Source organism: Heliconius melpomene, chromosome 14 (assembly GCF_056956725.1).
Source record: "Heliconius melpomene rosina isolate 202511_hmr_F chromosome 14, ASM5695672v1, whole genome shotgun sequence".
Classification (NCBI taxonomy): domain Eukaryota; kingdom Metazoa; phylum Arthropoda; class Insecta; order Lepidoptera; family Nymphalidae; genus Heliconius; species Heliconius melpomene.
In genome coordinates this window covers 7,946,090-7,960,220 of record NC_140402.1, presented here as the reverse complement: position 1 = coordinate 7,960,220, position 14,131 = coordinate 7,946,090, and the positions used below count along the sequence as shown (strand labels likewise).

Sequence of the window (14,131 nt, the reverse complement as noted above, 5' to 3'; positions counted from 1 at the left end):
AGGTTGTGGCTTCGATCCCACTCGAGGAGAGCGGAGTGTCTAACACTAGGCTCCACCTGCCTACCCTGAGCTGCAAAAAAAATATTAAAACTGTTTTCCTTACTGCCTAATTAAGAAATTCTTTGAAACATAAGTTAACCCAACCAATTAATACTAGAAATATAAAAACTTACCTACTAAACGATATAATAAATTTTTCACATCTCAGAAATAAGCTCTCGTTAATCTGTTTAAATCTCGAAGGTACTGAGTTCTTATCTGTTAAACGCTCTTCTGTACCCACGAACTGAGATAATGGCCGCTTACCATCTGTCGCCTCGTTTCCGGGCTGTTTTGTTTTAAAATAAATTTGGACATGCGAGTATGTTTTAAAAGGCAGTATTAATAAATTTAAATCCTACAAAAAAAGATTGCTGGATTGTTTAAAAGTACTAATGTAAGTCTAAGAGGTCAGTCGGGGCACGTTTGGGCCAGTGCGCCAGGACTGGCCTCGGCTCGACTGGCCTAGAAAATAATAATATTATCCATATTATATAAGTGTTTTTGTGTATTTAAATTCTTCTAAAAATAAAATCAGCTTCACGCTGTATCCCGCACACAGCAGGGTAGACAGAAGGAACCCAATGTTTTAGACACTCCGTTCCCCACTTTCTGCCGAATTCTGGAGGCATTGCGTATTGAGTGGTAGAACTCAACGCCGCGTTTTGCCTCATAGCCAGAGCGAAGAAATGGAAATATAAACGTAAATAAATATTTCACTTCCTCGAGTTGGTTTCGAACCCACAACCGTCGCGTTACAGTCTCACCCGTGTGCCGCTGCGTCACGGCGTTCTTCTAAGTTTTCGAATCGACGACTCGACCCCGCAACGGTGCTATAACCACTACCACCACTTATTTAAGTAAATATTTACAAATTAGATGAGCCTTCAAGTATAACAATAAAAGTATTTTACACGATTCTTCCAAAAGCACTGTATGTAGGTACAATCGTTATATGTTAATAAGTTATGTATATTAGAGTAGATGTTGAGAAATTGGGAATATACGAACGTACTCTCCTGGAGAAAAGTCTGAACTTTTTTTATTTTGCCCCTTACATTACTAAAAAGATTCTTATATTAAATATTACCATACGTAATATCTACATAGCATTACAAAATAAAAACAATTAATAAGATATAGATCTATCTATCTATATCATATGTTCATTACAAATATCCAGAATTGCGTGGATATATTGTATCTCAAAATATAGTGAAACAATTGTGATGAAACTTAGACTCTTAGAAAGGATTATTTTGTTGTGATTTTTTTAATCAGTTAATTACTGAAAATGCATACAATACACTTAATTGCCCACTCTGCAAAGACTAAATAGTTACTTAGGACTACGTTTTTTCTGCCTACTTTTGGAAATAAAATTAAACTTAATATTTATTTATCACCATTATATTAAGCAAACTATAAAAAAATAACTGATAAATTTAGTACAAATTAGACTTAACAAAAAGCAACAAAAAAAATAAAAATATAAACCTCTAATAACCATTATGACGACGACTGTACCCAAACTAGCGTGTAAATGGACGGAAGAGATATTTTTCAATAACGCAATAATGATAGCGTCTCTAATAGAATATTGATATTCGAGTTGACTGTTGAATTACGACTGGACCCCAGTATGGCGGCGCAATGGGAATAACATACTATTTTTTATCAATTTTATTACTTTATACGTTTAAAATAATCTCATTTTTTATGTGCATGTCCGGTTAAAGAAATATATTATTTGGGAACATAATTAAATGTCAGATTGTTTTAAAATCTATGAAGATACCATAAGGCAGAGAGTGTGCATGGATAACAAAATGATTTACCATTAGCTCTCAGTGGTTACTAAACCCAACGGTTGTGGGTTCAATTCCCAATCGGAGGAGTGTCTTTTTTTATTATTTTCATTTCTTTACTCTGGTAGACATGCTGACTGCTGACAGGGTGTCCTAACAGCAGGTTCAATACGTCTAACCTGCTGTTTGGGACAAAGCGTGAAGCTGTTTTTTTGCTTCTTGACTTACCCCGAAAAAGTACGATTACTTTGACCTAAAGTAGCGTTTTACATTTTTTCATTTACTTCCTGCATAAGAGAGAAAGCCTAATTTAAGACACCCTTATCGGACGGAACTTAATGTTCCTTAAATTTTTTCCTCCAAGTCAGGGATCAAACCCACAACCATTGAGTTCCCAGTCCGACGCCGTCACACTGCACTTAGAGGTTTAATATGATACTTTATTCTAAATTATCATTATCATGGCAAAGCTGACTTCACGCTTAGCTGAACGACGGACGCGGTTTCAAATATTGCTATATATACATTTTTTAATATATAATAACAATAATATATATTAAATAGTACAATATATATATATAACAGTACATAAGTTAACTAATTTCATCCACATAAAACAAAAAATAAATAATTAATAAACAATTATTAAATAATGTTTGTTGACACAATAAATGTTAAAGAGCCAAGCTTAAGTTTTTGTGTGGGTTCTGTATAAACATAGTAAGTATGTATAAATGCAGAAAGTGATGATTAAATATTGATCAATGGTAGGTTGGTAGGCCACTATGGCCACTACGGCATGCGTGCGCACGCGCACACGTCTCAACAGTTTCACCGGCGATCTAGCCCTTTGTTTGACTTTAATTTTGACTGTACTTTATGTTGTAGTTCAAATTTCATATTTAATATTTTTTTGTTTCAGATTTTTTTGCTTTTTCTCTAACCTGTTGGTTTAATATTTAGCGACTATTAAGTTAAGTTGTCCACTTTTACAGCTGTGAAAGGGACAGAAACTCTACAAAAAAATATCATAGCATAGCTATGCTTGATATTTTTTTTTTTTTGTAAGATTCCATACCTCAAAAGAACCAAAACTCTTATTGGATCAATTTGATGTCTGTCTGCCTGCCTGGCTGCCTGGCTGGTCTTAAATTTGACAACATTTGACCTTTAATCTGTAATCATGAAACTGGTACGGAACCCACGGTTGGCAACTCCGACCCGCACTTACGCAGTTTTTACTATAAAACCCAGTAGCATTATGTTTAATTTGATATTTATCATATCTTTCTATTTATCTAAACAAAACTGTGTACATAATTTTGTAATAAAATACATAACTGTTTAAAATATGAGCCTACGCTGTAATATACGTTTCGTAGGCGATATTACAGTCGTTACGTATCACTTCATCTGCCGACTGCAAAATGCAGGAGATACATAAAGATAAAAAATACAATGAAAAAAATTGAGAAATGCTTACCATCAAGTAGACCATCATCACCATGACCATCAATGATAAGTAGAAATAGCTTATGTTACGAGATGTTACCTGCAGCTGCAATTACTAATGGTGTAATTCTTCTTCTTCTTCTTTGTCGTTTCACTCTTGACAGATCGGCTGTGGTCGTCCTTAATGATATAATACAGCCTAATAAAAGCCTTCCTCGATATATTAACTACCCAATATAGTAAAAAAATCGATTCCAACCAGAAGATCCGGAGATTAGCGTCATAAATATATTTTCATTCGTTTCTTTTCAGCATCATGCTATATCCTGTTTATAGCAACGTATGAGGGAACCTAGTGTTAAGATACTCTGCTCCCCACTTTCTGCCGAATTTGCGATGTATTACGTGGTGAGTGACGGTACTCAAATAAAAATATACACACTAAATTATAATTCATTTCCTCGAGTGGGAATCGAACCTACGACATCGCGTTTACAGCAATAACTTATGGCGATGATGATTGTAAGCAGGTATTACACAATTTTCACAGATTTCATCGTCTATCAGTAGCATCCATAGTAAAATTGGACATTCAAACACGGTTAACAGCAAATACGACGTGGTCGTTTAACTGAAACCAGTTATAATCCTACTTTGTTACATAGGTACCTACTATTGCCCATTTCTATTCTAATTGATGTATTACAAAAATCTGTCATATAAGTACAAGTTCTCGAGATTTTATTGAAATTTAATCTTAGATTACCCAGAACGAGAAGAGAGTACCCCTTTCATCTGGTACCTCACTTGGACTAGCGGTTATATAATATCAAGTTTTAAGGCTATTATTTTTAGTTTACAGATCATCAATTTGAGTTTTCAGATTTGTTTCCGGACTAAAAGTACCCTATGAATTTTGATTTCCTTTATTGTATACATATACCTATACACGTTTTTTGAGATATAAATATCGATTTTAAAGTAAATGCAGAAATATGAAAAAACATCTCTCAAAACAGAGAAAGAAAAAATTGAATTTTGACCCCGCAATATGCGGGATACAGTGTGAAACCAATCAAACATAAACAAACATTATGTTTTAAATCATTTACTTTTTCAATAATTATACCTCACAAAAATAGTAGATTTAAATTAAGTAAAAAAACGCATCTCTATATATAACCGTCTCACCTTTACATACGGCGGTAGTACAAACAAACAAGCCAGAAATTAATAGTGATAATAAAATGTCCCGTGACCACACACGCGGTGCACAGTGTGGTCGCACGCTGAGATCTTTGCTTAACCCTTAATTAGTCAAACGGGGTACATTAATACCCACTTAATAGTATGTATTTTCTTAAAATGTTAAACTCCTTTACAAACTAACTATAAAGATAACTTCAACATATTAAGGAGATATATTTAGAATTATTTATAGATAGATAAATAGATAGATATTTATATTGGTTTAAATTCCCCGTGGGGATAAAATATCCTTTATTTTCAGCTTCACGCTGTAACCCGCATATAGCAGGATAAGCAGAGGGAACATAGTGTTAAGATACTCCATTCCCCACATTTTTGAGTGGCAGAACTCAAAACCGCGCTTTGATGTGTTACCAGAGCGAAAAAAGAAAATATTAATAAATAATAATTAATTTCCTCTAATGAGATGCGAACCCCCAACCGTCGTATTTACAGGCACTTCTGCCACTATGCCATGACGACCTCTCGGCGGATAAAATATTAGGCTCGAGTAAATAAGGGTTAAATCGTGTGTGGTTAATCTTTGACAATAAAAAGTTGTTAATAAAACGTAGAGCGTGTTAATTTCTAAGCAAGAGGGCAACAGAAAAAATAAAAGTAAAATAGTTTTTTTATGATCACTATAAAAAAATACGAAATATGCTTATTAGTTTCAATTAAGAATTCATGAGGCCATTCGTGGCGGAAGTACACAAGTGTGTGACTGTTAACGCGACTGGTTGTGAGTTCGATCCCCGCTCGAGGAAATTAAATATTAATTTGCATTTCTTAGCTCTGGTGTCGAGACAAACCGCGGCGTTGAATTCCGCCACTCAACACGAAATGCCTCCAGAATTCGGCGGAATATGGGGAACGCAGAGGCTTAACAGTAGATTCCCTTTGCCTACCGTACGTAGATACGGGATACAGCGTGAAGCTGGTTTTATTTTTTTTAATTCTTTTTTTAATTTGTCCAACAGGCAAAGTGCTACCGTAATGTTTTTGTTATTATTAAAAAAATATATTTAAAAAAAGAACCTACAAAATAACTTTTTTTAAAATAAAAATTTTATTTTATAGTTCAATATCCACATTTTATGTAACGAAAATAAAAAGCTTTTTTAAATATATGGATATATATTTTAAACATCACTTGGTACTGGAATTATAAATTAAAATTATTATCGCCTCATTCCAACAACTAAATATTTAACTTTTATAAATCTTATGATTTTCTTTACTTATCCCGCAAATATCAAGAATAAGCGGAAAACAGCGTGAAGCTAACTAACCTAACTAACGTTTAATAAACATTTATGGTTAAATCGATAATATAAGGAAAGGTGTGTAATATCAATCCAATTAGAATAGTACACCATTATTTTATACTCCCATTACATTATAAAGGCAAGAACAATCGTTCATTGTTTCATATAAAAGTTATCGCATAGGTTTTGCTGATTTCGCGTTTTGCGTTAACTAATATTGTTGTTTTTACTAAATATTTATTTTATATTTATAAACTGATACTAAAATATAATAGAAACATAGGCGCAGGGCACAAGTTCGATTCCATTCGGGGGAATGGAGGGGAAATGTATATATTTATAAATTATATAAAATAAATAAGGCAAAATAAGAAACCTTTATATTTTAATTGGTCCGTTGTTATACATATATTTTCAATTTTCTTATTATCACTATAAGAAGAAAATTGCGTAACAATCTCTGTCAAACCGGGTACAATTGTGAGACACAGGGGTTGAGCCTGGATTTCCTAAAAAATAAAACATCAAAAATGAAATGTTAGAGGCCAGTCGTGGCCCAGGGGCACAGTGTGACTGTAAAACCGAACTGAATGAAATATTTATTTAAATTTATATTTCCATTGCTTCGCTCTGGTATCGAGCGAGGTGTTGAGTTCTGCCATTCAACACGCAATGCGTCCAGAATTCGGCAGAAAGGGCGGGAACGGAGTTTTCTCAGCCTACCCTGCTATGTGCAGGATTCAGCGAGGAGCTGATTCTTTTAAATCATCAAAATAATTCAGTGTAAAACAGCTATTACATTCGCAAAGGTGTTTCGTTATTATGTAAACTGACTGTAATTTAAGCATACCAAGCTTGAATTAAGGATTTTAAATATTGTTACGTTATCGTACACTTGTTACTTGAATTACATAATCTGAAATTTATTACCTATCCTATAATGTAGTCTATAGTAGCTTTCTGAAAATATAGTAAATGTTCACAAGAAATTGAGCAAAAGGCAAAAAAGATTGTGACTGACGCAAAAGTTGTGGGCTCGATTCCCTCTAGGATAGGTTCCCTCTGCGTCTCCTGCTTAGTTTGGGATACTATCAAATTAAAACAAAATATACGATTATACGTGAACAAGACACAATATTTACTATTTAGGTAATTCTTCGTCATTCTCGAGTATCATCCATTTTGATATTTGCTATACCCACTCAATAATAAAATCTATTTATAATATAAATACATAAAGCCATTACTTATATAACAGATTTGTTATTATATTAAAATACATTTTAGTAATAATAACAAATGATTTATTTAATAAGCTATAGAATGTAGAATTAAGGTAATCATAAGTAATGAGGTATCTGACATTTTCCATACCTTTGTGTCTATTTCCCTTATATTTAGCAATATGCGGCAACGTTATTGCAATTGCAATTTTTACGCAATGTGTAATTTGCATTGCGCCTAAAGGCATTATGGATATTTATTATCTGTCTAACTACATGTGTGTGGTTTATAATATTTAATCTGTGGTGTTACAGATACGTAGATGTTTGTAATGTTTTATTTTTGAATATATATTTCTTCCTGATTTTGTTTTTATTTTTAAGTTATTTTCTCCTAGGTAGACACAAACAATTTGGTATTATTACTACTAAATTCTTATTTCAATTATCAGTCTCATCAAAGAGAAATCCAGCCTGCAACAATAATTTACTATCAAGTACTTAATTATTCCAATTACGTTAGAACATCGTCAAGAATTTATTCAAACTACTTAATTAAAACTTAAATTCGTTTTTAAAAAAAATACGTCTCGGCTATTAAGACATTAAGTCAAAAACTTAGCATAGAAATAATAAAAATATTAATTACGCTACACTGCTACTCTACGCTACTCTCGAAAACATAGTATCAAGATGCATGAGAGATGAGAAAACATAGTATCAAGATGCATGAGAGAGAGCATGGGTAGATGACAGTGGACAAGGCGAAAAAAAGCGAGCGAAAAAGGCCGTACGCAAAGATCGTAGCGTTTAGCACTCCTTTTTCTCTGACTACCCCGTTACGGTTACAGTGTGAAGCTAAGATTACGCTACATTGACTCATCATTGAGGAAAATGCATTATAATACTATGTTAAATGTTATGTTAAATATGAAAGGAATAAAGTATTAACGTTATTTTAAAGGTCAAATTCCTTAAATAATTATATCTTTAAATGCTGCCAGAGTACAATATTAAGGTGTTTTTTTTCTCACTTTTGTCCGAGAGAAAAGAATTAAGTGATATGTGACAAATCGTTGTTTTCTCCTAAAATTAATTCAAATTCATAACTTTTGCGTTTACAATTCAGTTAATTAAATTTAATACTTAATTATATCTCTTATAATAATATAATATTTGCAACAATATAAAATAACAACATTTATGTAAGTTACAGGCCGTCGTGGTGGAAGGGCATGGGCATGAGCCTTCCTCAAGAATTCGGCAGAAAATGCGTAATGGAAATGTCTTAATAGAGAACGGCATGTCTTATACCCAAGTTCCCTCTGGTTGTCAACTTTGTGCGGGATAGAGCGTGAAGTTAAAAAATATAAAGCACAGAAGGAAAATAACATCAAACAGTAAGCAACACTACAACTGTCAGACTTGTTTCAAATTTGACAGCTGACGCATATTGTCAATTAGCGTAATTTCATTTTAATAGGCCGGTTTTAGAAAATGAATGAAAAGTTTTATTAAACCCGCCCTTGTTAATAATAAATAAATGAATAAGTAAACAATTAGTTTATAATCATTTAATGATAATATTATGACGCAATTAGTACGTATAGCGCTATGAGTCGAAATATCTCTAAGGTTTCGTAGTATAATAACTTGTGAGTCACGATTAGTGTTTTCCCACATGAAATAATTATATTCTAAATTATACTCGACGTGCGAGGTAGTGTTTGTGAAAAATGATGAATAAACTGAAGCTGTTTTGGTTGAAAACTAATCGCTGGCATCGAGGTTAGTTTGGTTTAAATGTTATTTATTTCTCTAATTACGTCGACGGAATATTTTCATTTAGGTTTTTATTTACTTCAGTATTTCATATTTCTTAATATTTTTTTTATAACTTTATATATTGCATTGATTAGTTCCTTACATAACATAATTGTGAAAAACATAAAACTGAAAAAATGCTTGCAGTATAATTAACGAAACGTTTTATAAAAAAAATATTTGTCTTCTCACTGTATCCCTCGTAAAGACAGCCTAGGCAGAAGGAATAAGTGAGAAGGCCATCTGTTCCCCCCACACAGTCCACTTTACGACACATTACATGTTTCATGGCATAAATTAACACTTCTTTTCTGAGCAAGGAATAGGAAATAATTCAAATATAATCATTTCCCAAAGTAAAGTCAAAGTCAAAATATCTTTATTCCATAAAAATGCTTAACATTTACTTGGACATGTCATAAAGTAGAAAAAAAAAATACAAAACAAAATAACAAAAAAAAAAAAATTTGCAATTTTGACTTGAAAAAAGCCCGTTCAAATGGTTGAGCTCATGAGAAGATACAGGCAAAGAAACTCATGGCCACTCTTTTTAAATGCCAACATTTGTTACAAATTACAATTAACAATTTTAACTTAGAAATAGAGCAACTCATTTCCAAACATCTTTATCGCGAACATAATCTTTAACAGAGTAATATGCTTTTTGGCAGAGCTTGTGCTTTACCACTTTTTTAAATTTGTTCAGTGATAAATTAACCATGTCGTTTGGAAGTTTGTTATAAAAGTGTATACTTTGACCTACGAATGAGTGAGACACTTTATGGAGCCTAGAGAAGGGCACAGCAAGCTTATTTTTATTTCTTACATTATGTTGATGGAGGTCACTGTTTTTATTAAATTTATTAATATTTTTATGCACATATACTAAGTTGTCATAAATATATTGGGAGTGTAGTGTGAGGATGTTAAAGTCTTTGAATTTATTCCTTAGTGACTCCCGTGGACCCATTTTATAGACTGCTCGGACAGCCCGTTTTTGGAGCGCAAAAATGGTATCTATGTCAGCGGCACTGCCCCAAAGTAATAGGCCGTAAGACATAATGCTATGAAAATAGCTGAAGTATACTAAACGCGCGGTGTCAACATCAGTCAGTTGACGAATCTTACGGACAGCATACGCTGCCGAACTAAGTCTACCAGATAAAGTTTCTATATGCGGACCCCATTGTAACTTAGCATCTAATGTTATACCTAAGAAAACAGTTTCATTAACTACTTTAAGTTCCTCATTGTTCATCAAGACCCTGGTTTCTACTTGTTGCACATTCTTAGTAAAGAATCCCTAAAAGGAAATCGAAAATGCAATTGTCACATACAGTCTGCCCCTGTGGTGGTGCCTCAAAAATATTTTCTTTATAATTTCAGTACTCTTCATATTCCTGGCAGTAGAATTTAAGCTACTACCAGGAGGACAACTCGGCTTTCAATGCAATGACCCAGCATTATCACACCCTTACACTGGTGATACTGTCAATTGGAAATGGTTGATAGGAATAACTGTATTTTTACCATTTGTTGTGGTAAGCAAGTCTCAATTATATATATTATGTTAAGAAAAAAACTCCACTCTTTAAGAACTGCATGTTAAGTGCAAGTATTTTTTTTATTAATTTTAAATTCTAATTATATACAGTTGTATAACTTAAATGGACCTAAAGTGGTGAGTAGAGTGAAAATTTCTTATTGCTTGCTTTTTCTATGTATAATTTAATGTGTAAATTGTAAAGTGTTTATTAAAATAAAAAAAAACACCTTTTGTATAATGGATATTATAATCCAATTATTAATTATATTGTATATGTAAGGCCAGTCCGTGGGGAATGGAGCATCTTTACACTGGGTTTCCTCTAGCTATTCTGCTATATGTGGAATATAACGGGAAGCTAAATAAATGAATAAGAAATACATAATATGTACTTTTTTACATTTTTTTTTAATATGTACTTATAATTTTATGTTTAAATTTGATCGTAATATATGTAAAATACATATAATTAATATGATAATATTTTTGATAATTAAATATTTTTTACAAATATTTCAGATGATGATTGTAGAAAAACAGCAAGATAAATCAAAACATGCCAAAGAAAATGCCTTATGGTGGTACAAGGAGTATTTATATGGATTCCTCATAAACTTAACGGTAGTGCAATGTATCAAGCTCATAGTGGGTTCACCGAGACCCCATTTCTTCGACACATGCAGCCCTAAAGAAGCATTGACATGTGAAACGTAAGTTTAAAAAATATTTTCTTACTTTAATACATTGCTGTAAGAAAAAGATTTCATCATAAAAATAACCATTAGTACAAAAACATTTATATTTTGAATTTATACTTGCCACAAAAAGTTATAATGACAGGCTGGCCTTGTATGGAATGAAATGGAAAATTTGTTAGTAATAATTAACTTCAAACGCTATTTGTTGAATAAAATTATTCACGAGAAGTGTTAAGTCCTTAATGAGGCCTTAAGTCCGTCATGGCGCAGTGGCCCAAGCGTGTGGCTGAGCAAGCACAACGGTTGTGGTTTCAATTCTCACTCAGGAAAAAGGAATTATTAATGACTAATATTTACATATCCTCGCTCTGGTAATAAGGCAAAAAACGGCGTTAAGTTCCGCCAACACGCAACACTAACTAGTGTTAGTATTCCTCCTACCTTGTTACAGCCTAAAAAAGTAAATTGTATGTAGTTGATAAAGTGTATTGAAGTAAGCGCATAGTTAAGTAACATAGCATTAAGTCTCTCCATTTCTCTACTTTCCGCCTGTGGATAGATATGTGTAGTCTAGAAAAGTACAAGGTCACGTTTTGTTTGTGGGTTAACATCTCACTTTATTAATTGTTTACATTTATGTATCAAAAGTCAAAACACTCGTCAATTTGCTTGAATGCAGGATGTAGTTGAAAAGATTTATACATACATCAAGCCATTTTGTTTTATACTGTTTAAAAATATATGAATGGACGGACAATTTTAAATTAAATTCTATCACTAAATAAATAAATGAAACAAATTCACACATGAGATCTCACATTCACACATGTTATCTCTGTCTCTGAATGTTATTTGGAGAAATACAGTACGATCGACGAGTTGTGGCGGCCCCTAAGTTAGCTGTAAATGACTGACACTGACATAAAAAAAATACAAAAAAAGTTGCTAATATATCCTTAATTTCTAATTATTCAGGTCTGAATTCGTATCGAGCTACACCTGCACTAAGGCGCACTGGCTGAACCAGTCAGATAGGAGCTTCCCTTCAGGACACACGTCCCTCGCTGTACACGCTGGCTTGTTTATTATAGTAAGTCCTAATATGTTTATTTTTTCAGCTTCAGACTCTATCCCGCATATAGCAGGATAGGTAGAGGAAAAATTGTTCTCTGTTCCCCATTTTCCATTTAATATTTCTAGGCATTGCATGTTGAGCAGCAGAACTCAACGTAATCTGAGAACTTTGCTCAAGCTGAAATCGTTTTGACTCTTGAGTTCTCTCTACTCTATTATTAACTATAACATTCCTTCCAGTACTACCTCCACAAGCGAGCATCAAATATGAACCTGCGACCCATCAACATCATCCAGCTGTTCACACTACTGAGCACAGTGTTCTGTGCTGTCTCCCGTATGACGGACCACCGGCACCACTGGTGGGATGTGTTGGCTGGTTTCGGTATTGCTTTACCCATTTTGTGTTATACTGTGAGTTTTTATATCTGTTATTTAGATACGTTTTTATTATTACTTTATAGTAAAAGTCAAATAATTCTATTTAAACATATAATTAAAGCCACTAGCCATTCAAAGCCTTAAGTTTTATATTATTTAACCAATGATGTTGTTTTTTCAGATATATTCCTTATGTAAGAACTTTCAATGTAAGACCACAGTTGAAAGTCATAAGGAAAATGATATAAACGAAGAACCGGCAGCGACCATAGATAATAAATAAAATAAATGCATTTTTTGTATTTAATTATTTAGAATTGTGATTTATATGCTTGTATATTGAAAAGGATATTTTTTGACACAAACTTTCTAGGATTTACAGGATAGTTTCAGAAAACCTGTAAGACATTTGAACTGACTTACTACTTATGGCATGATTTGACAATTTTTTTTGGGAGGTGTCGTGGCACAGAGGCTCAAGCATGTCGTGGTAAACGTGACGGTTGTGGGTTCTATTGCCACTCGGGGGAATGATATATTTAATATTTTCCATTTCCTCGCTCTGGTAACGAGGCAAAGCGCGGCGTTGAGATCCGCCACTCAACCTGCTATGTGCAGAATACATCTTAAAAGCTTTAATAAAAAACCTAACTACCTAAACTATTTACGAGCGTATAACTCACTATTATAAGTAAAGTATGGAATATATTATACTAAATAAGCTCTACACAAACTATGCATAAGCTGAAATCAAACCTGCACCTGCCAATGTAATAGTTGAATTAATTATTTATTTTTACCTTATTTGTGACTATTAAATACATTTTATTTTCTAGTCGACTTTCGTGTGTTACTTTTGTGATATTATTCTTATAGTGAAATAATCTATTTTGTTTTAACATTTTTAAAATATTATTTAAATACTAAGGAAAATGTTTATAAACATATAATTGTAATGTGTATAAGAATAAGGTATTTTACTTTACATGAGAAAAAATCTACTGCCAGTTGTGGTGCAGGTTCACAAGCATGCGACTGTAAACGCGACAGGTAGTGGGTTCAATTCTTAATCAAAGAAATTAAATTTTAAATATTTTTATATAGCCTCCAGTATTTGGCGGAAAGTGGATAATGAGCATTCAGTAGATTTCTAAGAGTCTCCGGTTTAAGTCATCCTGACTAGTATACATTTTTATGTTTCTAAATACTTTCCTATTGCCTTATTTTTTTTAAAATATTCCTACTCTCCGTCAACCTATCAACATTTGAAAATATCTTTCCCTTCAAATGAGATTTGAATTGACGATGATTGTCGATAAGACACATTCCAATTGCACCAAATGTTTATTTTTGTAAACTATTTTTCACAATAAAATATTGGAATAAATTGTTTGATATTTTTTTTATTTTATTGAAATATTTTTTTATTTAACAACTATACCATTCAGTACATAAATATTTATCAAATTGTAAAACTACCATATGGGCACGGCAGTCGAAAATAGGTTATATAGCAGATTTACAATCTACCTACGTTATATAAAGAACACACCAAAGGGTACCACCACCA

At 32.7% G+C, this 14,131-nt stretch overlaps 1 protein-coding gene across 1 annotated transcript; it reads left to right on the top strand.

Annotated features, from left to right (window-relative positions):
* The first annotated feature begins 8,490 nt into the window (after positions 1-8,490).
* LOC146532265 (phospholipid phosphatase 3-like) lies at positions 8,491-13,950 on the top strand. The gene is made up of 6 exons (XM_085197389.1): positions 8,491-8,826; positions 10,249-10,403; positions 10,928-11,118; positions 12,082-12,196; positions 12,421-12,594; positions 12,743-13,950. Exons 1-6 carry the CDS (start codon positions 8,775-8,777, stop codon positions 12,842-12,844), a joined length of 789 nt encoding a protein of 262 aa, XP_085053515.1. The 5' UTR covers positions 8,491-8,774; the 3' UTR covers positions 12,845-13,950.
* Positions 13,951-14,131: the final 181 nt, after the last annotated feature.

Coding starts and splice junctions, on each gene's coding strand:
- LOC146532265 (XM_085197389.1), top strand. CDS start 8,775: ATGATGAATAAACTGAAGCTGTTTTGGTTGAAAACTAATCGCTGGCAT. Junction 8,827..10,248: donor AACTAATCGCTGGCATCGAG/GTTAGTTTGGTT, acceptor TTATAATTTCAG/TACTCTTCATATTCCTGGCA. Junction 11,119..12,081: donor GAAGCATTGACATGTGAAAC/GTAAGTTTAAAA, acceptor CTAATTATTCAG/GTCTGAATTCGTATCGAGCT.